The following is a 20,528-nucleotide window of genomic DNA, read 5'->3' as shown; positions in this document are numbered from 1 at the left end:
TGTTGCAAGCTGTCTATCTGAGACATGTTACAAAATGAAGCCCATTCAGACACGTACCGAAGAAAGAAAGGCAAAAAGTAAGGCTTAAAAAGAAGAGGAGAGAACAATGTGATGAAACTGCTCTTTCAGGACTCTTAGGCAATATGTTTCTCTCTCTTTCTCTCTCTCTCTCTTGGAATTTTGCAGCTCCTGATGGAGCCCTGAATGTAAGATTATAAGATTAATGACAATGATATTCATTTCTTTTCTCTTTTTTTCCCTCTTCAGGAGCAACAAAAGAAATCGGATCAGCTTTAACCAGAATGTGTATGAGGCACCGAAGCATTGAGAACAAGCTCAAACTGTTCACGACGTAAGGCCAGTCAGGTTATTTATTACTTGTATGGACATTTGGGAAACTTTAACGTGTGTGTGTTTGTGTGTAGGGCTCTTATGGATAACCTGATCACTCCTCTGGAGCTGAAAATTGAAGAGTGGAAAAAGGTTGCCAGTCAGCTGGATAAAGACCATGCCAAAGGTATCAGCCTCCTCCTTTAAGAGATCTAATCACAATTCAACAGGTTTAGCATTTAATCTTTGTGTGGAAAAAGTTTGTTTTGTACCATGGAGCATAAAGTGTCATTTTAGTGCCTTAAATAAAAGAGTTTCAAACTAAGTAGTGTTCCATTTAAAGAGGAAATTGTGAAAGCAAACTTAAGCAGTATAAAAAAGTGACCTAGATAAATGACCAAGTTGTTGCATATGGTCAGTCCAGGCTTGTTAGTTGCTTATTATGCACCCAAGATTTAATGATTGTAACTTTTAAGAGGTAATGTCTTGAAAATTTATTACCATTTAAGTATTAAAAGGACAGAGCTACAAAACTCTGTTCACGATGTCTTTATGACCTTTTGAGATATTATAAGTTTTGCTTTGGCTTTCAATTGAAACTATTAAAATTGCTACTCTGTAAAAAAAAAAAAAAGAGTTCTACACAATCAATTTGTGTTGGGACAACATGAAGAAACTAAGTTTTTAGATGAAATTGAATTAAACTTAATTTCATAATTTAATTTGATTAAATTTAGTTAAGTGCGCACAACGTGTCTGAAGAGCGAGGAGGGATCCGGGGGTTAAAAGGGTGCGAGACTTATTTGAGGACCAACAAGGAGACTTTTCCTTTTTCCGGGCGATTATCACTCGTTTGCGCAAATGTACAGAGACTTGATCATCTGTCCGATGTGCAATGCTCTCTGGAGCTCAGAGGAGCATGCGTGTGTGTGTTTTAACACTAAGACCTATTAGTGTAAACAGGGCCCAAGTGTGTATTTTTCACGAGCTGGTTTACGACGAAGACGGGGTGGAGGCGATGCCGGCTCAGCAGCTTGTCTATTGGCCATCAGCGATGGACGATGGCATTGTCCATCGGCCCAACCCTAACCCCTACTATGTATGAGAAAGTCTTACCTCTGATTTATATTTGGTGACGATGTCTGTGCTTGTCACCCTTCAAAATGAAAGTGCAGCTTTTCGCTTCTAATTTTTTATTGCTCATCGTCATAAATTAAAATAAGGACGCATGACAGCTGAGCAGGACTCTGAAAAATAAATAGTGGAACTCTGACCAATGTGAGGTGAGTTTATTCGCACGTGACTTGTTTTAGCTCTTTTTGTCCGATTAGAAATTTTGCAGTGTGAAAGCCAACCACACCAAGAACAAAGAGCAACATTGTAACAATTATAATCCCTGTTTCAGAACAAAACAATTGATCTACATGTGTGGAAGCACCCCAAGCTTGATTGTTTGTTTTTTAAACCATAACATCTCAAATTGCCTCCTCAAGGCAAAAGAAAAGTATATGCATATCACAGCCGCTTTAAGAATATCAGTGTTGGAAAAACTGTCCTATTAGCTGCACACAGTTAATTATTAAATGGCTCTTAACTCTGTGGGAGTCCCTCAGACAGTTATATTACAGTTCATAATGGATCATTTATTCATGAGAACAATCCATTATGTCATATAAAAGATTAGGTGTTCAATCAGTTGGTTTGCAGCTCTCCTGTAAACGCGCCGCTACACCCACGTCCTCCAACACGTCTGTCTGTCTGGGGTGGCTAAAGGGTCGTTTCGCTTGACATCTTTGTGAATAATTTTTTACCAATGCTTACTAAGATAGGCACATTTATCATTGGTGCACATACAGTTAAGGGCCAGAATTATTAACCCCCCTGTATTTTTTCTTCTTCTCCAATTTCTGTTTAACACAATTCTAAACTTAGTTATAATAACTCATTTCAAATAACTGATTTCTTTTATCTTTGCCATAATGACAGTACATAATATTTTACTAGATATTTTTCCTATACAGCTTAAAGTGACATTAAAAAGCTTAACTAGGTTAATGAGGGTAGCAGGTTATGGTAATTAGGCAAGTTATTGTATAACAATAATTTATTCTAGAGACTATCAGGAAAAAATATAGCTTAAAGGGGCTGATAATTTTGTCCTTAAAATGGCTTTTAAAAAATTAAATACTGCTTTTATTCTAGCCGAAATAAAACAAATAATTTTTTTTTCTAGAAGAAAAAATTATATCAGACATACTGTGAAAATTTCCTTGCTCTGTTAAACATTTAGGAAATATAAAAAAAAAAATGAAAAGGGGGGCTAATAATTCTGACTTCAACTGTATTTGAGATGTGTATTACAACTCTCTTTACTATCATTTGCTAATCATAATCATTTGCTAATCATTTACTATCATAAGCCTAATATGCATCTTTTATTATTATTATTGTTGTTTCTAGAATATAAAAAAGCACGTTCAGAGATCAAAAAGAAATCTTCGGACACGATCAAACTGCAGAAGAAAGTCAAAAAAGGTAAGACTTCAGCACTTATTATAACATTGATTGAAGTGAAGTGAAACCCACGGGTGAACACCTTGAGTAAATAGCATCCTAATAATGTTCTGTGAGTTGCAACATATAGTCCTGTTGTCTAGTTATAGACACACTCTGCCTCAGATCTCTTTGTGTGAACACAATAGGTCGTGCTCATGGCTTCTGTTGGCTCCACACCCTGTGTTGTCATAATACCACGCCTCGTGTTGTCATGGCATCAAGCTTGGTGATCTTGCACCCAGTTCAACTGCACTGAGAGCTTCATTGAAACAGTCCTATAGTGTTTATCTGAACAGATTTAGATTAAAAGTAAATGTTAAGATATCACGGTGTAGAAGTGAAGGTCATTAACTAATTAACCTTAACTAGTTAACTAAGCAATGGCAATGTTTCCATCCACCTGTTTTTATGCACATTTTGGATAAGCACATAAAAATGGTTTATGGAAATGCCAAAATGTGCATACATTTGGAAAATGTGCATAAAAAAATGTATGTGCATAAGTAAGTAGGATTGTATGTGTGAATGATAAAAACCAGCAGGCTGAAATGTTGTTTTGGTTAATTTAAAACACCTTAACAGTTTCAGTATTAGTGTTATGATATATATATATATATATATATATATATATATATATATATATATATATATATATATATATATATATATATATATATATATATATATATATATATATATATATCATTTATTACCTTCAGAATGGTCAAGAGCGTCTGTGCTCTGCGTCTCACACCTTCTAACGCATGCCTGCATTGTCTTCTGTGGAACAATATTAATAAAGAAACGATTCACACAGCTACTCTTACTGCAGTAAATTCTGTGTTTACTGTTGATATTTGGTGCCAGTTAATCAGGAAAGAAGGCACAATTTATTTTTTAATTTTTTATTTTTTTTTGACTCATTGGATGAAAACGCTGCTGTAATTGCTCGTCTTTTATGTGATATTCCAGTTTTGTGCATCTTAGAATGGAAAAGAAGCTACTGAATCATGTAGAGCTTTAAAATATAAAGCACACCCCTAGTTCATATTTCACCTCTAAAATTAAAAGGAAAAAAGGGAATTTCTATGTGGAATACATCTTGGTTATATTTATTCCAACTATAAAAAAAAGAAAATAAAATAACAAATGGTATTTGCATAAGGAAAACAGAGCTTGTTTGTTCAACCGTTGTTTCTATTGTGGCATCAGTAAGCACACTCATAACAAAATTGTCATTGCTGTAATACAAAAAAATCTAATGATAATAATATTTTTACAATGTTTTTAGTTGATTATATTTATACATGGTGGTAATATTTACTCTTTGCTGATGTATGGCAAAAATAACAAAATAAAATCTAAAAACTACATATGTTATTTAATATGCTTTCATACTATAATATAGTATTTATATAAAAAATAATGTTTTTTTTTTATTTCAATTTTTAGTGAGTTCAATTTTAATTTATTAAAACTTGTACCTTCAGTTGCTAAATTGTCTAATGTATGTTTTTAGAAAAATCATTCACTACGTTTATTTGAGGTATGTTTATATATAATAACTTTAACTGTTAAAAGCTATTAGTTACTAGTTAATTAGTTAAAATTATTAGTAACTAATAAAGTTATGGTAAATAATGACCTTAACTTTTCTTAATTTGATTTTGTAAAGCTGCTTTAAAACAACAACAATTATTGTGAAAAGTGCTACACAAATAAACTTGAATTTAATTTTATTTTATTTCTGCTTTATTTCAGCTTTCTTTTTGTCAATTGATCAGTAATTTTTAAATTTAGTTTTCATTATTTTGCAACAAAACATATTTCTAATGATAATTTATAGCTGCTTTATTGCAAAATGTAAATCTTTTGATTTTAGTTCAAAACAGACATGTTTGTGTTAAGAATTCCGCTTTTTCTGTTAAATAAGCATTTGTACTTGAACATATAGAGCACCAGGGATGTGGTGGAACGGGAGATTCGCATCATGGATGTGCAACCGACAAATTTGCAGCAACTGGTATTTTTATGCATCCAGCACCTTTAAGAAATTCTAACTTACTGATGTTTTTGTGGAAACTAAAATTGTGGAAACTAAAAACAAATGCTTGGTTTGATAACTTTAAAGATTTGGCATAATTGAGTTTCCAGCCGAGTTCTAGATGGAGGAAGAGATGGAGTGGTGATGGATTGAACACATGGAGTAGAGACAGAGAGAGAGAGATTAATGCATTGTGTCATTATAGAGTGTGCATGTGTGTGGGCAGAAGTAAGAGACTGAGCAGTCGTTCAGTGTTCACTTCTGCTCTGGCCTGTTTGAGGGTCAACACTCCCGCTCATCTATATTCTGCATCCACCCTCACACAAACGCTTATTCAACATTTCCAGAGGATGTGATAAAAATGACTTTTAAAACATGAGATTTGTGTGCGCTCATACGCATAAATCATTATATGAGCTCAGTCATGGCATTTATGGTAACAAGGACCCACAAATTAAAGATCTAAAATATAAACACAAAACTGTATAAAACAAATGCATCCTTTAATATGTGAACATACACTGACCGGCCACTTTATTGGGTACACCTGTCTAACTGCTCGTTAATGCAAATTTCTAATCAGCCAGTCACATGACAACAACTCAATGCATTTAGGCATGTAGACACGGTCAAGACGATCTGCTGCAGTTCAAGCCAAGCTTGGGAAGAAAGGTGATTTAAGTGGCTTTGTTGGTGCCAGACAAGCTGGTCTGAGTATTTCAGAAACTACTGATCTACTGGGATTTTCATTTATATGACCACATTGTACCCATCAGTATACTTCCAGCAGGATAACGCACCATGTAATAAAGCCAAGACTGGCTTCTTGAACATGACAGCGAGTTCACTGTACTCACATGGCCTCCACAGTCATCAGATCTCAATCCAGTAGAGCACCAGGGATGTGGTGGAACAGGAGATTCGCATCATGGATGTGCAGCCGACAAATCTGCAGCAACTGCGTGATGCTATCATGTCAATGTGGACCAAAATCTCTGAGGAATATTTCCAGTAACTTATTAATTCTATGTCATGAAGGATTAAGGCAGTTCTGATGCCAAATGTAGGTCCAACCCAGTACTAGTAAGGTGTACCCAATAAAGTTGCCAGTGAGTGTACTGTCAATTGATATATTTGTAAATTATAAAAATAAACTAACAAGGTATCAACACACATGCAAAACTTATTAAGCTGCTATTCACTGCATTAAATTTAAAGCATATATTTGTCTTAAGAAGTTAAGTAATGAGTAAGGATGGATAAAGTTGACTGTAATAAACAATAAAAAATGTAAGCATATTTTAAATAAATGTCATTTTTTTTAACTTCAAGCTAATCAAAAGATCATGAAATTGAATGATGGTTTCCACGAAAATACTCAGCAAATTAGAATGATTTCCTAACGATTGTGACCTTAACCACTGGATAATTGATACTGAAAAATACTGTTTATGATACTTATCATAAATTACATGTTAAAGTACAAATGCTTATCCGTATCTGCATCAGTATTTAAAAACATTTCTTTATGTTATTTTGATCAAATGTGAGCAGCCTTTGGTCAGCATAAAATAAACTTTTTTGAACTTTTTCTTCTAAATTTAGCATGGATACTTGATATATGTAAATAATGGAAAATTGTATAATAATACTGAAGACAAAAATATGAAAAAATGGAAAATATTATTGGATTTTGAAAACCTCTTTTTTTAGCAATACAATTCACATTGAAACTATTTAAAATACCCCACAATAACAAATAAACTATAGAAGACGCAATGCCATTTTCACTATTTACATATTGATTAATAGAAAATTATATAGAAATAATCCTGCATTATATGCAACCATTTTTTTCTAAATATCTAAAAAATTTTTACACAAAGTTATAAAAGGTGACCACTGTTTCTTTTACACTACTGCTTTTCCTGGCTAAAGCAGACAACTTTTCCATGACCATGTGCTCTAATAACAAATTTAACCAATAGCCAACTTTTATGTTGTGGCACCACATCCATTTCAGAAAACGATCCTAACAAACAAAACAGAGGAGACATTGGTATATCTATGTTAAGGACCATAGGGCGTTTTTGAACTGTAAGACTCAAAGGATGTAAGAATGTAAAACATTTTTAGCATATGAATGGTTTTATGTGCATTTTTCTATTGTTTTTTTAACTAAGAAGCTGTCTAGATGCCGAAGGTATTTATTTTTGTAAGTTTCTGAAAGGAAAAAAAGAAAACGTTAGCATTTGAGGAAATGATAAGTTTATTAAGGAACATTGTCACCAGAATAGCTGCTATCTCTCAAGGCCACGTAAGCTGTGAGAGAGGAAAAGAGATCCCCATCCTTCCTTCCATTGCCATGTCATCTTTCCCAACATGGGGAAAACACCCTGTGGTCACAAATTCCCTTTCAAAAGCTGCTTCACGCTCTGTCTCAGTCTTCACGATCTTGTATTTAGCAGTAATATAACCTTTGATCCAGTGTCTTTTGGTTTAACAGTGCTTACTGATTTTTGAGAACTGAAAACCTAGATGTTGTATAATTAGGCCAGGCAATGTTCTTTGGTGATGTTTATTTCAAGTTCTTTAGTATTTCTTTAGAAGAGTTTGTGTTGATGCTTATATTTGCATTGCTAATCATGTAATATTTTGCATTTCCAACAAGTCAGTAACCTAGTTTCATTTCATTGATAAAAAAAGCTTGTTTATACTTTAAATGATTAGCACTATAGTTGAAGAAAAAAATAATTAGCCTTTCTGTGAATTTTTTTTCTTTCCAAATATTTCCCAAATGATAGTGTTACGATTTAACAGGGTGTTTAGGGAGAGAAAGCGTGACATCTACATGACTGAAGAGAATGGATGGAGATAAACAAAGACAAATAAACAACAATTAATTAGTTTATTCCTCTATAAGGAAATATGATAAAGCCAACAAAAGAGCATGTATGTGCTTTGAACAGTGCATTTAAACATAAATAGAAACAATCACAGAAATATAACCAAGCCAAAAGTTGCAGGAGAGGAAAGACACTAGAGTGGTGTCAAAGCAAAGAACAAAAAACCAACAGCCACCTAAACTAGAACACAAGATCCTCTCTAAACTTACTAACGAAAATAAAAATGTGGAAAAAGAAGGCAAAATCTTCAGCGTATTCCATGCCAATAAATACACTGCCTGAAATAATAAGTAAAAATACAAAAAGTGGAGCTCACCCACTTGCCTAATGTTTCTGAACACTCATTAAACTACGGGCAAAAGGTATGTCGCACGACTTATTAACCTATTCTTTTTTCCTCAAAAAGGAACGATAAACTTTTACACCATACTGAGACTACAGATATTTGGATTAGTTCAGAGACAAGAAGGAACAAATCATAATACCAAAACAGAAGTGAGCGTACACGACACAAACCCACACAAATCACGGAACAAATGAGGCATGCCGATCAAACTTAAAGTCCGCAGAACGAAGCCTGATTGACTGATGACTCAAGCCCCAACCTTAGAAAAAAGGGCTTCACTGATTTTGATGACAGCCTCCGCAGGTTAGTTGTAAGCTAATTTACTTTCATGACTTTGCATTCATGCTAACTAACAAATAATCATAATTAATAATTAAATTTTAATTGAATTGAATTATAATATAATTGAATTGTATAGTATTGTATACTTTAATACTTTTTGTCAAATAAAAACGTTTTTCTAGAGTTGTCCACCATAATTTTGTGGCTCAAAAGTAGTTTCAGGTGTCATTTTGACACCACTTTAAAAGTATTGATTTAGCACCGGTATCAAAATTTCGATATTGAAATCACCCCAAACGATACCCAAATCTATTATTAGCCCCTTTAAGCAATTATTTATTTGATTGGCTACAGAACAAACTACCTTTACACAATGTCTTGCTTAGTTAACCTAATTAACCTTGTTAAGCCTTTAAATTACATTAACTTTGAATACTAGTATCTTGAAAAAATATCTAGTAAAGTATTATGTACTGTCATCATGACAAAGAAAAAATCAATCAGTTCTTAGAAATGAGTTATTAAAACAATCATATTTAAAAATGTGTTGAAAAGTTGGCACCAGTGGTGTAGTGGTTAGTGCGTCGACACGTGCACTCCGGTGCCTGCCTCGTGGTCCTGTGCCGATTCTTCCCCTCTCTCTACTCCCCGTGCTTTCCTGTCAATTCTATCTACTGTCATGTCAATAATAAAGGTGAAAACCCCGAAAAAATAATTATATTAAAAAAAAAAATGTGTTATAAAAAAAATCATCATTGCATCAAACAGTAATAATTTTGACTTCAACTATACAGTACATAAAAGGTAATTTTATGAAAAAAAAAAATTCAATGATGATCCAATGATTGTTTTACCTTTACTACAGTGTTAATCATCTGCCTCAGCATGAGGAAAGCATGTCGCTTTCTTAACACATTCTGAGTCATAATGAAGTGTTAGCATAAGTGATTCAGAGGCTAGTGCTTTTATATCGCCATCGCACACCTATAAACCCATCGCAGCGCTGTTTGATTTACTGCCATAACTCACACAGATGGTGAGAGAATGAAAATAAATATGGCGTCTGGACCTGTGATGCGTCTCTGAGTGCACATTCATCTTTATATCGTACATTTGTGTTATTCAGAGGTCTATGGGGAGGGGGCAGACCGCTCAAAAGAGACTTGGACGCTGCTGCGTGGAGATCATCAAGAAAAAACAGCGTTAGATCTGAATTATTAAAACTCTCACACATTAGTATTCCAGTGCCGCTTCTGCTGTGTTTGAGATCCTTGGGAAAAAAAAAACAAGCTCTGGAATTTCTGCTTCGTGTCAGCAGTGTTTGAATGAACAGCATTTGTTAATATTTTATCTGAGGGAATGCATTGATACTGGTATTATTTGCATATTATTATTTAGTCCTAGTATGCTTGATAGTATTTAGCTTATCTTTATGTTGACCTGCTCATATTGGTTTAATGTAAGCCATTTGTTGCCACTTGATCACAAATTGAGTGCGTCCATATTAAAGTTCTGATTATTATTAATGTTGCGTGAAGTGATAGTTGCTAAGATTTTATTTTTCAGTTGATGTACTTCTAACTAAAGTGGATTATATAGTAGTGGGCAGGGTTTTCTTTTTCACATCCTTAAGAGGGGCGTGGCTAAGAATATTGTTGCTGAAGCGTCAATCAGACGTCAACACAGTGCCGCCACACCAAACACTGAAGCAAATGGTTAGACTTTAAAGATTACCAAAGCAAGTTTTCTTTTGCCTGCATGAATTAATTGCGCTCCTAATAACAGACAATGTGTGCTAGGAAAATAAACATTGCAGTTTTTTAATTTTACACGGATTTAAAGTTGCCATATGCTGCGTTGGTTTTTTTTCTGGTATCTACATAAAAAACCCTATCCATGGAATAAAAGGGTCCATTATTGACCATGTTTTGAATATTAATGGATTTGAACCCATCACAGTAACCTGATAACCCTCAATAGATAAAGGGCTCAGCATAATTGAGTACACCCCATTTTGAAAATAAATATTTTGATCCATTTCTCACTGAATATAGGCAATATATTTTGGTGCATTTAAACAAATCAGATTTATTAAACAGATGTATTTAATAAAGTGTTATTTTAGTCACCAAGAAAATTCAAACATTTTTAAGAGATGATACAATTAAATTCAAATAAAATATTGCAAAACAATTACAACCTACAAAATTTCAGTTAAATGTTTCATATTTTTTGCTTCTCTTAATTTTTTCCTTTTTTTTCCATTTGTATTTAATATTTTTCTATAACATAAATTTAGGTGTTCTAGTTTTTAGACCGTTATCACAAGTTATTTTGTTTAGATAAGCGGCAGATTTGGCTTTAGTACTGACTAATCTAATGTATATGCACAAATATAATATTGGATAGCTTCCTATTAAAAATATGAATTTAAAAGAGAAATCTGTGAAGGGTGTACTTATATATGCTGGGCACTGTATGTTGTAAGTAAAGGATAAATAATAATTAAACTTGACAAAAGAGACCGATTTATGATGACCAAATAATGTATTGTATTGTATTTTTAAGCTATAATCTTAAAGAAAACACAGCCAGGGATTAATATCAACCTCTGCATTAACGGATACCAGTTGAGCTGCGTGATCTGACACCATTCAGCAGTCTAGGTGTGTTTGTTGAAACGTACGTATCAAATTTCACAATCAACATGATGAATTATCAAAAGATACAATTAAAAGTATCTTATGCCTCTTTGGAGTGGAGCTGAATAAAAGTATAATCTGTAAATCCTGCATTTTGCATCCTGACGTGTGTTTGAACATGTCTCCATCGTTGCTCAGTAAGGCATACTAAACAATCTAAGCCTCCTGTTTTTAAAATAAAAGTCAAACATAGTGAATCAGTCAAATGTATGCATAAAAATAACTAAAGGAGGCAAATGATTATTGTTGTCTCAGTAGGAAATGTTTTGGCTTATCAATCGCAGCCTGAGATCGCTGCATCGCTGCATATGAGTCTGTGTTCTCTTGATGACGAATGCCCTGTGAGTCACGTAACAGTCTGCTTTGTGTTCTGATTGCCCTTTTGTCCACCTGGATTTTACACTCATGGAATTTACACAAAAAATGAGGAAACAGTAGTTTAGGTTCACGTTATGTCCATTTCCATAAACTGATCTCTTATTATTCGACTATGCCTAGATATACCTAGAGTTTCTTTATAGGGCAGCCTCTCCCAGAAACACTGCACACCTGCAAACTGCAAGTGTTTATGGAGCGAAGGTGTCTTCTGATGACATCATAGCCTCCAACCGCAGGGATTTCTAGACCTGAGGGAATGTCTCTCTGGCACACACACTCACACACATTCACACACACACCTTTGTGTGAATGGCTCTGGGTTATTTTCCCTTCACCTCCCTTTTCTGTTTTTGAATGAGGTTTGTTTTGTTTGTTTTTAAATAGTCTAAGTGAATCAGGCACAGGGGTGTGTGTTACTTTTAAATGTTCATGGATCATTCCATTTGCTTCTGGGTTATATAATATACATCTTTTTTCACTAAAGCTTGCTTTATGCATTCTGTTTTTATGAGCACTTTAAGCATTGCACATTAAGCATTTATAGCAGAATAAAAAGGCACATTTTTGTTAGAGCACATGCGAATCAAATTCAGAATGCGGATCAAAACATCGAGTCTATCAGCACTCCCAAAGCTTGCAAAACTTTTTTTTTTTATGAGTTTGATATTTTGTTCTATAAGAACCGACAGTTTTGAATACTGTTGAATGTTTTATGTTTTCATTAGCTTGCATGTGCATTACAATGGCATAACATCATATGGTACTACACTTAAGTTTCAACTTGCTTCACAATCGCAAAAAAGAGAGAAACCGGCCACTTTATTAGGTACACCTGTCCAACTGCTTGTTTATGCAAATTTCTAATCAGCCAATCACATGGCAGCAACTCAATGCATTAAAGCATGTAGTCATGGTCTAGATGATCTGCTGCAGTTCAAACCGAGCATCAGAATGGGGAAGAAAGGTGATTTAAGTGACTTTGAAAGTGGTATGGTTGTTGATGCCAGATGGGCTGGTCTGAGTATTTCAAATCAGAAACTGCTGATCTACTGGGATTTTCATGCACAACCATCTCTAGGGTTTACAGAGAAAATATCCAGTGAGCGGCAGTTCTGTGGGCGCAAATGCTGTGTTGATGTCAGTGGAGAATGGCCAGACTGCTTCGAGCTGAAAGAAGGGCAAAAGCAACTCAAATAGCCACTCCTTACAACTGAGGTATGCTAAAGAGCACCTCTGAATGCTCAACACATCAAACCTAGAGGCGGATGGGCTACAACAGCAGAAGAGCACACCGGGTGCCACTCCAACTGAGGCTACAATTCGCATTCGATTGAATGGATTTTGTGTGCACTACATCCATCGTTGTTATTATCACATGACATACCAGCATCAGTAGCAATTGCTTCTTCCATCCATGAATTCTATCTTGTTGCCTCATGGGATGAGGAGGTGTCCGTTGAATTGGCCATTTCGTAATCTATGTGCAAGAAATTGGCTATCCGGTATAGTTCCCATGCACTGTTTTTTGTTTTGTTTTGCTATCATGATCTCAAATATACTACTCTGCTAATATACTCACTATTAGCTGCTTATTAATAGTTTGTAAGGTGTTAGCTGGGTTTGGGTATTGTTTAGGATTAGGGATGTTAAATTAGATGCTATATAAGTGCTAATAAACATTTAACATCTTAAGGATTTAATTTGGTAATAATCCAGTAGTAAATAGTGTGAATTGTTACAAACTAAAGTGTTACCTTTATTTTTGAAGTGATCTCTTCTTTACATTTCTTTAGCTTACATTCTATCAAAGTTGTGTAAGAGGAAACAAAATGCTATAACATACTTCAAGTAGAGCTGTACGTTTCCTAACTCATTAGTCTTGCAGGCAGGCTGTGGGATTTATCTACAAACCTACCGACCTTTGCCCTTTAAACCTAAGGTGAACCTAGCCTTAAGCTGTCCAACCCAGCCTGTTAGCCTTCACGTCAGAATACGTTTGAAGGTGTAATGGCCTTGCAGCATCTAAGCACTCATACAGTCACACAAGTCCAGCACAAGGTCAATGCACTCAATGCCTCTAAGGTCAAAGGACTTTCACAACACTGATGGACATTGCTTAAATCACAAAAATGCATTCGCAGCACTTTAAGGGATTTGCAGAGGTTATTTAGATTTACTGCGCTATGATGCTTGCACAACATTTGAAGATATAATTCTGCTTTTTCTTGGGGGGATTTTTTTTGTAGTCAAATTGTTGAAGTGTTTTATCCTTGGGCGTATTTTCCACCATACATAATTAATCTTTTACCTGCCCCACAGCTGAAAGTGTTCATTTAGGGGGTCACTGAAATGTAGTACTATTCATAAGGACACGTGATCTCTTCTGATGTAAAAGAACATCTTTAAAAGCATATCTGATGCATTTCTGAGGAAGCTTCTAGTAGTTCCTGTGAAAGCAATTGTGCATCTGTCATGAATGCCTTCTTGGAGTGCTGATGATCGAGTGTCACAAAGGACACCTGAGTTTATTGTTAGTAACGGGTTGGATGAGGTCAGTGGGTTGTGTTCTATTGCGTCCTGCACACAGCTGTCAGAATGCTCTGCTCTCGTGGAATGCTGGAAATGTAGTCATGGGTATTTTTGACACTAAGATGATCTGAATCCTCCTCACATGCAAGGGGATTCACAGGAATGCTTTATTAGAACCATTTTAGTTACATAATAATAATAATTTTACAGAATATTTTTTTTTCACCATAGTTAAGTTGAGTTATTTAGAGGCCAAGTTAAAATAATCAACTTCCCATACAGGCAATGGCAACCAACAAGAAAACTGTTTGGCTTGGTATTAATGTACAGCATTTTACTCTATCTTGCTCTTATTAGGTGTTCACACCGGACACGATACATGCGCGGATGAATCATGATATTTACACATAAATAGACACGTGAACATTTTGAGCTTACACGCTTCATTCAAGCGTCAAATTCGCTTAATTTGTGCGCAACATTCACTTCACAATAGACGTGGTGTTGCATCATGGGCGGGGCTTCTGGTTTCCCAGTGACTCTGCTTTCGATGCTGAATAGCTAACATGGTTTTATCGAGAGTAAGCATGGGCTGGTATAAGATTCTGACGGTATGATAACCTTGGATAAAAAATATCAGTTTCATGGTATCACGGTATTGTGAGTGCTGCTCTAAAATATATTCTTTTTAAATGTCTGGGTTAAAAACAAAAAAGATTTCCCCTTTAAAATCTATATATTTTATTTTTTGAAAGATTTATAATATTTTGGTGCAGTAAACATGTCGGGCTAAATAATTCAAATGAATCATTGACTTCTGCTGTCTTCATTAGTTTCAAAAACATTTTCTTTACAATTTTAAATGGCATCTTTGGATATTGTTTCTGCTGGAGATACTGTTGTCCTAAATAACAAAAAATGTAAATAAAAAATCGTACACATACCTTAGGAACGGTATAGCAGAAAATTTAGGCGGTTTTAAACCTTGACTTTTCCAAACCGTGGTATACCTTGTAAACTGTTATCGTCCCATGCCTAATCGTGGGCTTAGCTGTGAATTATGAAGACTGAAAAACAGCGTATTTTCATTCTGTGACGTGTCTGACCTACTAGATCCTTTCTGAGGTGCACAATACCTCCAGAAACTGTACCTGGATAATGGAAGCTTTCAGCACTGCTTCAGATTGAGCAAAGCCCAGTTTGGTTAGCTGTTCTAACATTTCGGCAGGAGGATTTCCCCTTGAGACACCAATAACAGGCGCTATGTCATAATCACGCCCATACTAGAGCAAGCTCCTGATTGGTTAACGTGGCGCGGATGTCCACTTAAGGGTCAGATTTTCCAACTCGAGCGATTGGCGAGTTAATCGCATCAAATGCACAACATGCTCAATTCATGTAGTTCATTTGCACTAATAGCGTCACAGGATGTCTATTTGCACCTTTGCATTGACTCATTTTTGAGGCTTCATCCTCCTCTGCCACGAATGTACTTTACGTCATGTGCCATACATTAGCTCAGAGATCAGGCAAGAAGTTGTCTAGAATGTGCATTCAGCATCCACCAGAAATCAGTGATTTAGAGTTTACATTTTATATTTTTTTTCATATAAAAACACATTTATATACAGTATAAGACATGCGTTAACCCCCAGGCACAGTATGGGCTAGTTGCGTTCACGATGGATTTATGCACTTTTGGAAGCTTTAAAACAAAGGGACCACCCAACGCCATTATACCGCATGGAAAACCTATTCCTTAAGAACTCTTTTCTACTAAGAAGCTTTTTTGGGGATATTAACCCTTTTACAGGTGCTCAGAGATTTTTTATTTGCAAATCTTTTGCAACTCTTTAGTTTAGGTCACATTTCATGCTATTAACTACTGGCTAATTACCTGCCTTTTATCAAGATGTTAACTGTTCATCAGTTAGTTGTAAAGTATGATCTTATTCTGCATCCCGAATCCTACCCAAAACCTAAACCCAACGTCTACCTTACTAATTAATAAACAGCTAATCAGCTCTTTCTTAAGCTAGTTATTGGTTTGTTAATAGCGTGAAATGTGACCTAAAGTGTTACCTAATCTTTTAACTATAACCTATGCACAAAAGGTCAACCATGTGGTCACAATTCCTTCATGAACTCATAGAAACTAGTTGAAAATAATATATTGAGTTTCCTTGTTGCCTCAGAATATGAAATGGATTTGAATAAATTTCTTAGTCTTGTCACGCACGCACGCACACACACAGACATAATCTAAAAATGTAGTAATGCCCAACAAGTGATTGCAACAGCAAAGCGGGTTAATTTAGCTGATGTGTCGGGGGTGATGCATCTGCTGAGAGATGAAAACAAGAGCAAAAGCACGGGTCATGTGTTTAAAGCTCCTCACATGGTGTGTGCTGGCATGGGCTTTGGCTGACTCTGTAAACAAACCTCGAAATGTGATTAACCTCACATTTTCTCCCGCTGCACTTCCTTAGTTCAGTTCAAGCAGACAGACAGAAACAGTCCTCACGTTACATTCTGATATCTTCATTCTGACAGTCATTGAAAAACCTGCATTTGTTGACTGCTGCTAGGAGCACTGTGGAATGTGAGGGTCTGTCTCTCAGTAACAGATGGCCTTCAAATGAAATGCACCATACAGTCCACCTGTGTGCCATTACTAGAGACCCCTGAACTCTCGTCACGCCTGCTCGCAAATGACCAATGGAAACTGCACAGCAAGGCTTTTCCAACAGCTAATAGCATTGCAGCAAATATTTGCATGGTGTATGCAGTGCTATAAGAAACTCTACTGCCTCCTGGTGGTTATTAAAGCTACTACTAAAGTCATTGTTTTCTTCAAAAGCATTTTAAATAAATATTTTTTGAATATAATACCATATAGTATTTATTAATTTTTAAATTTTGCTTTCGTTTTAAAATGTTTTGAGATTTAATGTACATTGAATTTTTCGCTTAAATATACATTTTATTCATTTGCACTGCTGCTTAAAGGGATAGTTTAGCCCAAAATAAAACTCTTTCATCATTTAATCCCCCTTCACTTGTACTTTCAAGCCTATTTGAGTTTCTTCTATATAAAGATAATTTGTGGAAAAAAGCTGGAAACCACTGACGTCCATTGTAAGAAAAACAAATAATGTGGAAGTCAATGGTTACAGGTTTTCAGCATTCTTCAAAATGTCTTCTTTTGTGAAAAAAAAACAGCTCATAAAGGTTTATAACCATATTAAGAGTTGTTAAATAGTGAGTAAATGTCTATGTTTAGGTGAACTATCCATTTAAACCTGCTTTATATCAGTTGTCGAGGCTGTATTTCTAATTTTCTAGTTTACATTTTTATGTCTTTTCAAGTGTATATAATTGCATTCATTAATTGATAATTAGTCAAACAGACTAAAAAACTAAGTTTATTAGATTAATTTAACTATAGTTTTGAATGCATCCCTCTTTAATATTAAATGATCATGTTTACTATAGGGCTGCACAATATATAATTTCAGCATCGATATCGCAATGTGGTCATAATGTCCTAATAGTCACATCGGAGGATATGCAATGTTGAGTCTGGATTGTAATTTATTATTTGCATGTTTTTAAGGGCTTGTGTCTGCATGAGGATTTTAAAAGCATTCAGGCATATTCAGCATTGTGCCGTTTGTAATTTTAATAAGGATTCATTTCATTGATTTTTATTATTTAATTACTGCACTTGAATGCTGTTAGATTTGGAAAAGGATAGCATGTATTATTATTTAGAATTTTGATTCTATTGTATTTTTTTATTGTATTGATAAATGCTTGTAGATGGTTTATTATATTTTATGCAGATGCACTTTTTTTTTACAGAATCATCACAATCAGTCTATTAAATTGTTAATTTTTTCCAAATAGTGATATTCAAGTTATCTAATGAAATTGTATTAATATCAAAATGCGTAATCACAGAATATCAAAATATTGCAATGTTTGATTATTCCAACATCGTGCAGTCTTAATTTATTACTACTACTACTCTAATGTAGCCAGACCTCAAACTAGGGCTGTACAAAATATATCGTTTGAGCATCGATATCACAATATGTGCATCCACAATAGTCACAACTCAGGATTATATTATTCATTAAAGACTACATTTATACAATGATGACCCTGTTTTTTTATGTTTGATCGTTAAATTTCTGTATCTGAATACTGAAAACCATTAAGCACTGTTTATCTTTTCTATTTCTCTATTGTATTCATATAAGCTTGCAATTTATAATGATTTATGCAAACACACTGCATGGTAAACGACCTCATCCCAATCTATCAAAATGAATAAAATCCCAATAGAGCTGTTTAAAGCATCTGGTCAAATTATATTTAGATCACAAAATATATGGCAGAGAAACAAAATACTGGGAACTTTGGCCACTTTGTATAGTCAAGGACCGCCCCGGACCGGAAATGTGTTAAATAACAGCGCATCTCATTCAACCACACACCATTCATTCATGAATGTCTTTAAAAATTTACAACAACACTAGCCCTAACTAACCCTGTACTACTGACATATATTTGGTCTTTGTATCTACTAAAAAAGTGCAAAGGAATCGACTTGTTCATACAATATACTATATAATAATTCTTCGTCTTTGGTTGATGAAGTGCTCCTGTGTTTGTGTAGGTAAAGATGAAGTGCGGATGCAGCTGGACAGCGCTCTTCAGGACGTCAACACACGCTACGCTGTCTTAGAGGAGACCGAGAAGAGAGCTGTGTGTCGAGCTCTTATTGAGGAAAGAGGAAGATTCTGCTCCTTCGTCACAATGCTCAAACCTGTCCTGGTGAGAGGCTGAACAAACTCTGAAGAGATGCTACATTTTGGAAAAGGATGCCTTTTTTAAGACCCATAATTTTTTGTTTTGTAATTAATGGCTTTACAATATATAGAACTCTTTTTTTAATTCTGATAATGGTTTATGATCTATCCATATCCTGCGATGAATTAGATAAATTTTCTGTGTGATGCCTGTTATTTATCCAAATTTGACAGGGACTTACTATTTTTAAATTTACATCTCCAGTTGGTGCTGCTGTGCTATTGGCTAGAGAGGCCTAAAGGTAAACCTAGCGCCTCACAGAAAATAAATGATAATGGCAGGAGTATTAGGAGGAGAGGAAAATAACCACAGCCAATAAGAAGCAGAATATCTGCAGAGGTTTTCACTCATTCATACTGTTTTAAAGACTAAATGTTTGCATCTTTTTCTTTTAGCCTGAATTAGATTTAATTAGATATTATTTCCATGACCTGTTAATTTTTGCATGATCATTACACAAATGAGATATTTATTTATTTATTTATTTATTTAAATATAAACTGTAATTCTGTTAGGGAATGTTATATTGCAAAAATATTGTTGCAGTACTGGTATTATGCAGATTTAGTTGTGATCATGTTTTCATGTCAATTACCATGCTTTTTATTTATTATTATTATAAAGCAAATATTTAATTGGAGAAAAAAAAGATAATGCTAACAAAAATCATAAGACAATTTTTTTGTATATGTATTTTAATTTATTTTTGGAAGAAACCAAATGTACTGTCGGGAAGATAGAGTTGGAGTCAATATTATTCGTCTGTGTCCATTATACTTTATATGACTTACCCACCTACCCTAATGCCGAGTTTAGACTGCATGATTTCGTGTCGTGTCACAGATATTTTCACACTGCATGACTATCTGGGTTAGCGTTTTGTCACTGCTTTTACACTGCAAGATGGATCGGCGACAGGGGCTTTCACATTACATGACTTTACAATAGGAAGATTCGCCGACAACTTCGTCCAAACTTCGTCTCACAGACATAAACACGCAGTATATCTTTTGTTATTAACTACATAACGAGAAAGAAGCCTTTAATGGGGTAGAAAATGTACATAATTGCTCACCTGGGTTTGGAGGGAATTAGCAATTTCTCCTCAACTTAAGTTGATAAATTAATTTCTTTTTTCACTTTCTGTATGAAACGTCAATCAGACAGGGGTGCTCCTGTCAAACCTCCACTAGTTTTTCCTCCATTTCTTGGGTCCAAATAAACCTCTCGCTGGCCTGCGCAGGCACACACACACACACACACACACACACACACACACACACACACGCACACACAAGTGAATGCTGCTCTCTCATTGGCTGTAGGCGATCATTGATGTTATTTTCAGTCAAAGCTCATTTCACACGGCATGATTTGAATCGTGATCAGATCGCATCTTTGATAGTTCATACTGTGTGATTGTCACTCACGTGCACAAGCACCGATTTGCCTGTGATTTCAGATATTTGTTGGTGATTTCTCAAAACCTGTCAGCGAGTCAAAATCGGGGCTAAAATCATGCAGTCTGAACTCGACATAACTTGCTTAATTAACCTAGTTAAGCCTTTAAAGGTCAC

The 20,528-nt window shown here is 35.0% G+C and overlaps 1 protein-coding gene across 11 annotated transcripts in view; it reads left to right on the top strand.

The window, feature by feature from the left end:
- The window catches only part of mtss1 (MTSS I-BAR domain containing 1), a 104,924-nt gene that overhangs the window by 68,424 nt on the left and 15,972 nt on the right, over nt 1-20,528 (top strand). For all 11 annotated transcript variants that reach the window (XM_068221742.1, XM_073953048.1, XM_068221739.1 and 8 more), the window contains 4 exons: nt 268-352; nt 426-517; nt 2,791-2,865; nt 18,758-18,915. In XM_068221742.1, coding sequence (XP_068077843.1) covers nt 268-352; nt 426-517; nt 2,791-2,865; nt 18,758-18,915 — 410 coding nt within the window. The remainder of the gene's footprint in view (nt 1-267; nt 353-425; nt 518-2,790; nt 2,866-18,757; nt 18,916-20,528) is intronic.

The sequence above is a fragment of the Danio rerio genome, chromosome 6 (assembly GCF_049306965.1).
Source record: "Danio rerio strain Tuebingen ecotype United States chromosome 6, GRCz12tu, whole genome shotgun sequence".
Lineage (NCBI taxonomy): Eukaryota > Metazoa > Chordata > Actinopteri > Cypriniformes > Danionidae > Danio > Danio rerio.
The sequence above is the reverse complement of the archived record's forward strand: the minus strand, read 5'-3'. Positions and strand labels throughout refer to the sequence as shown.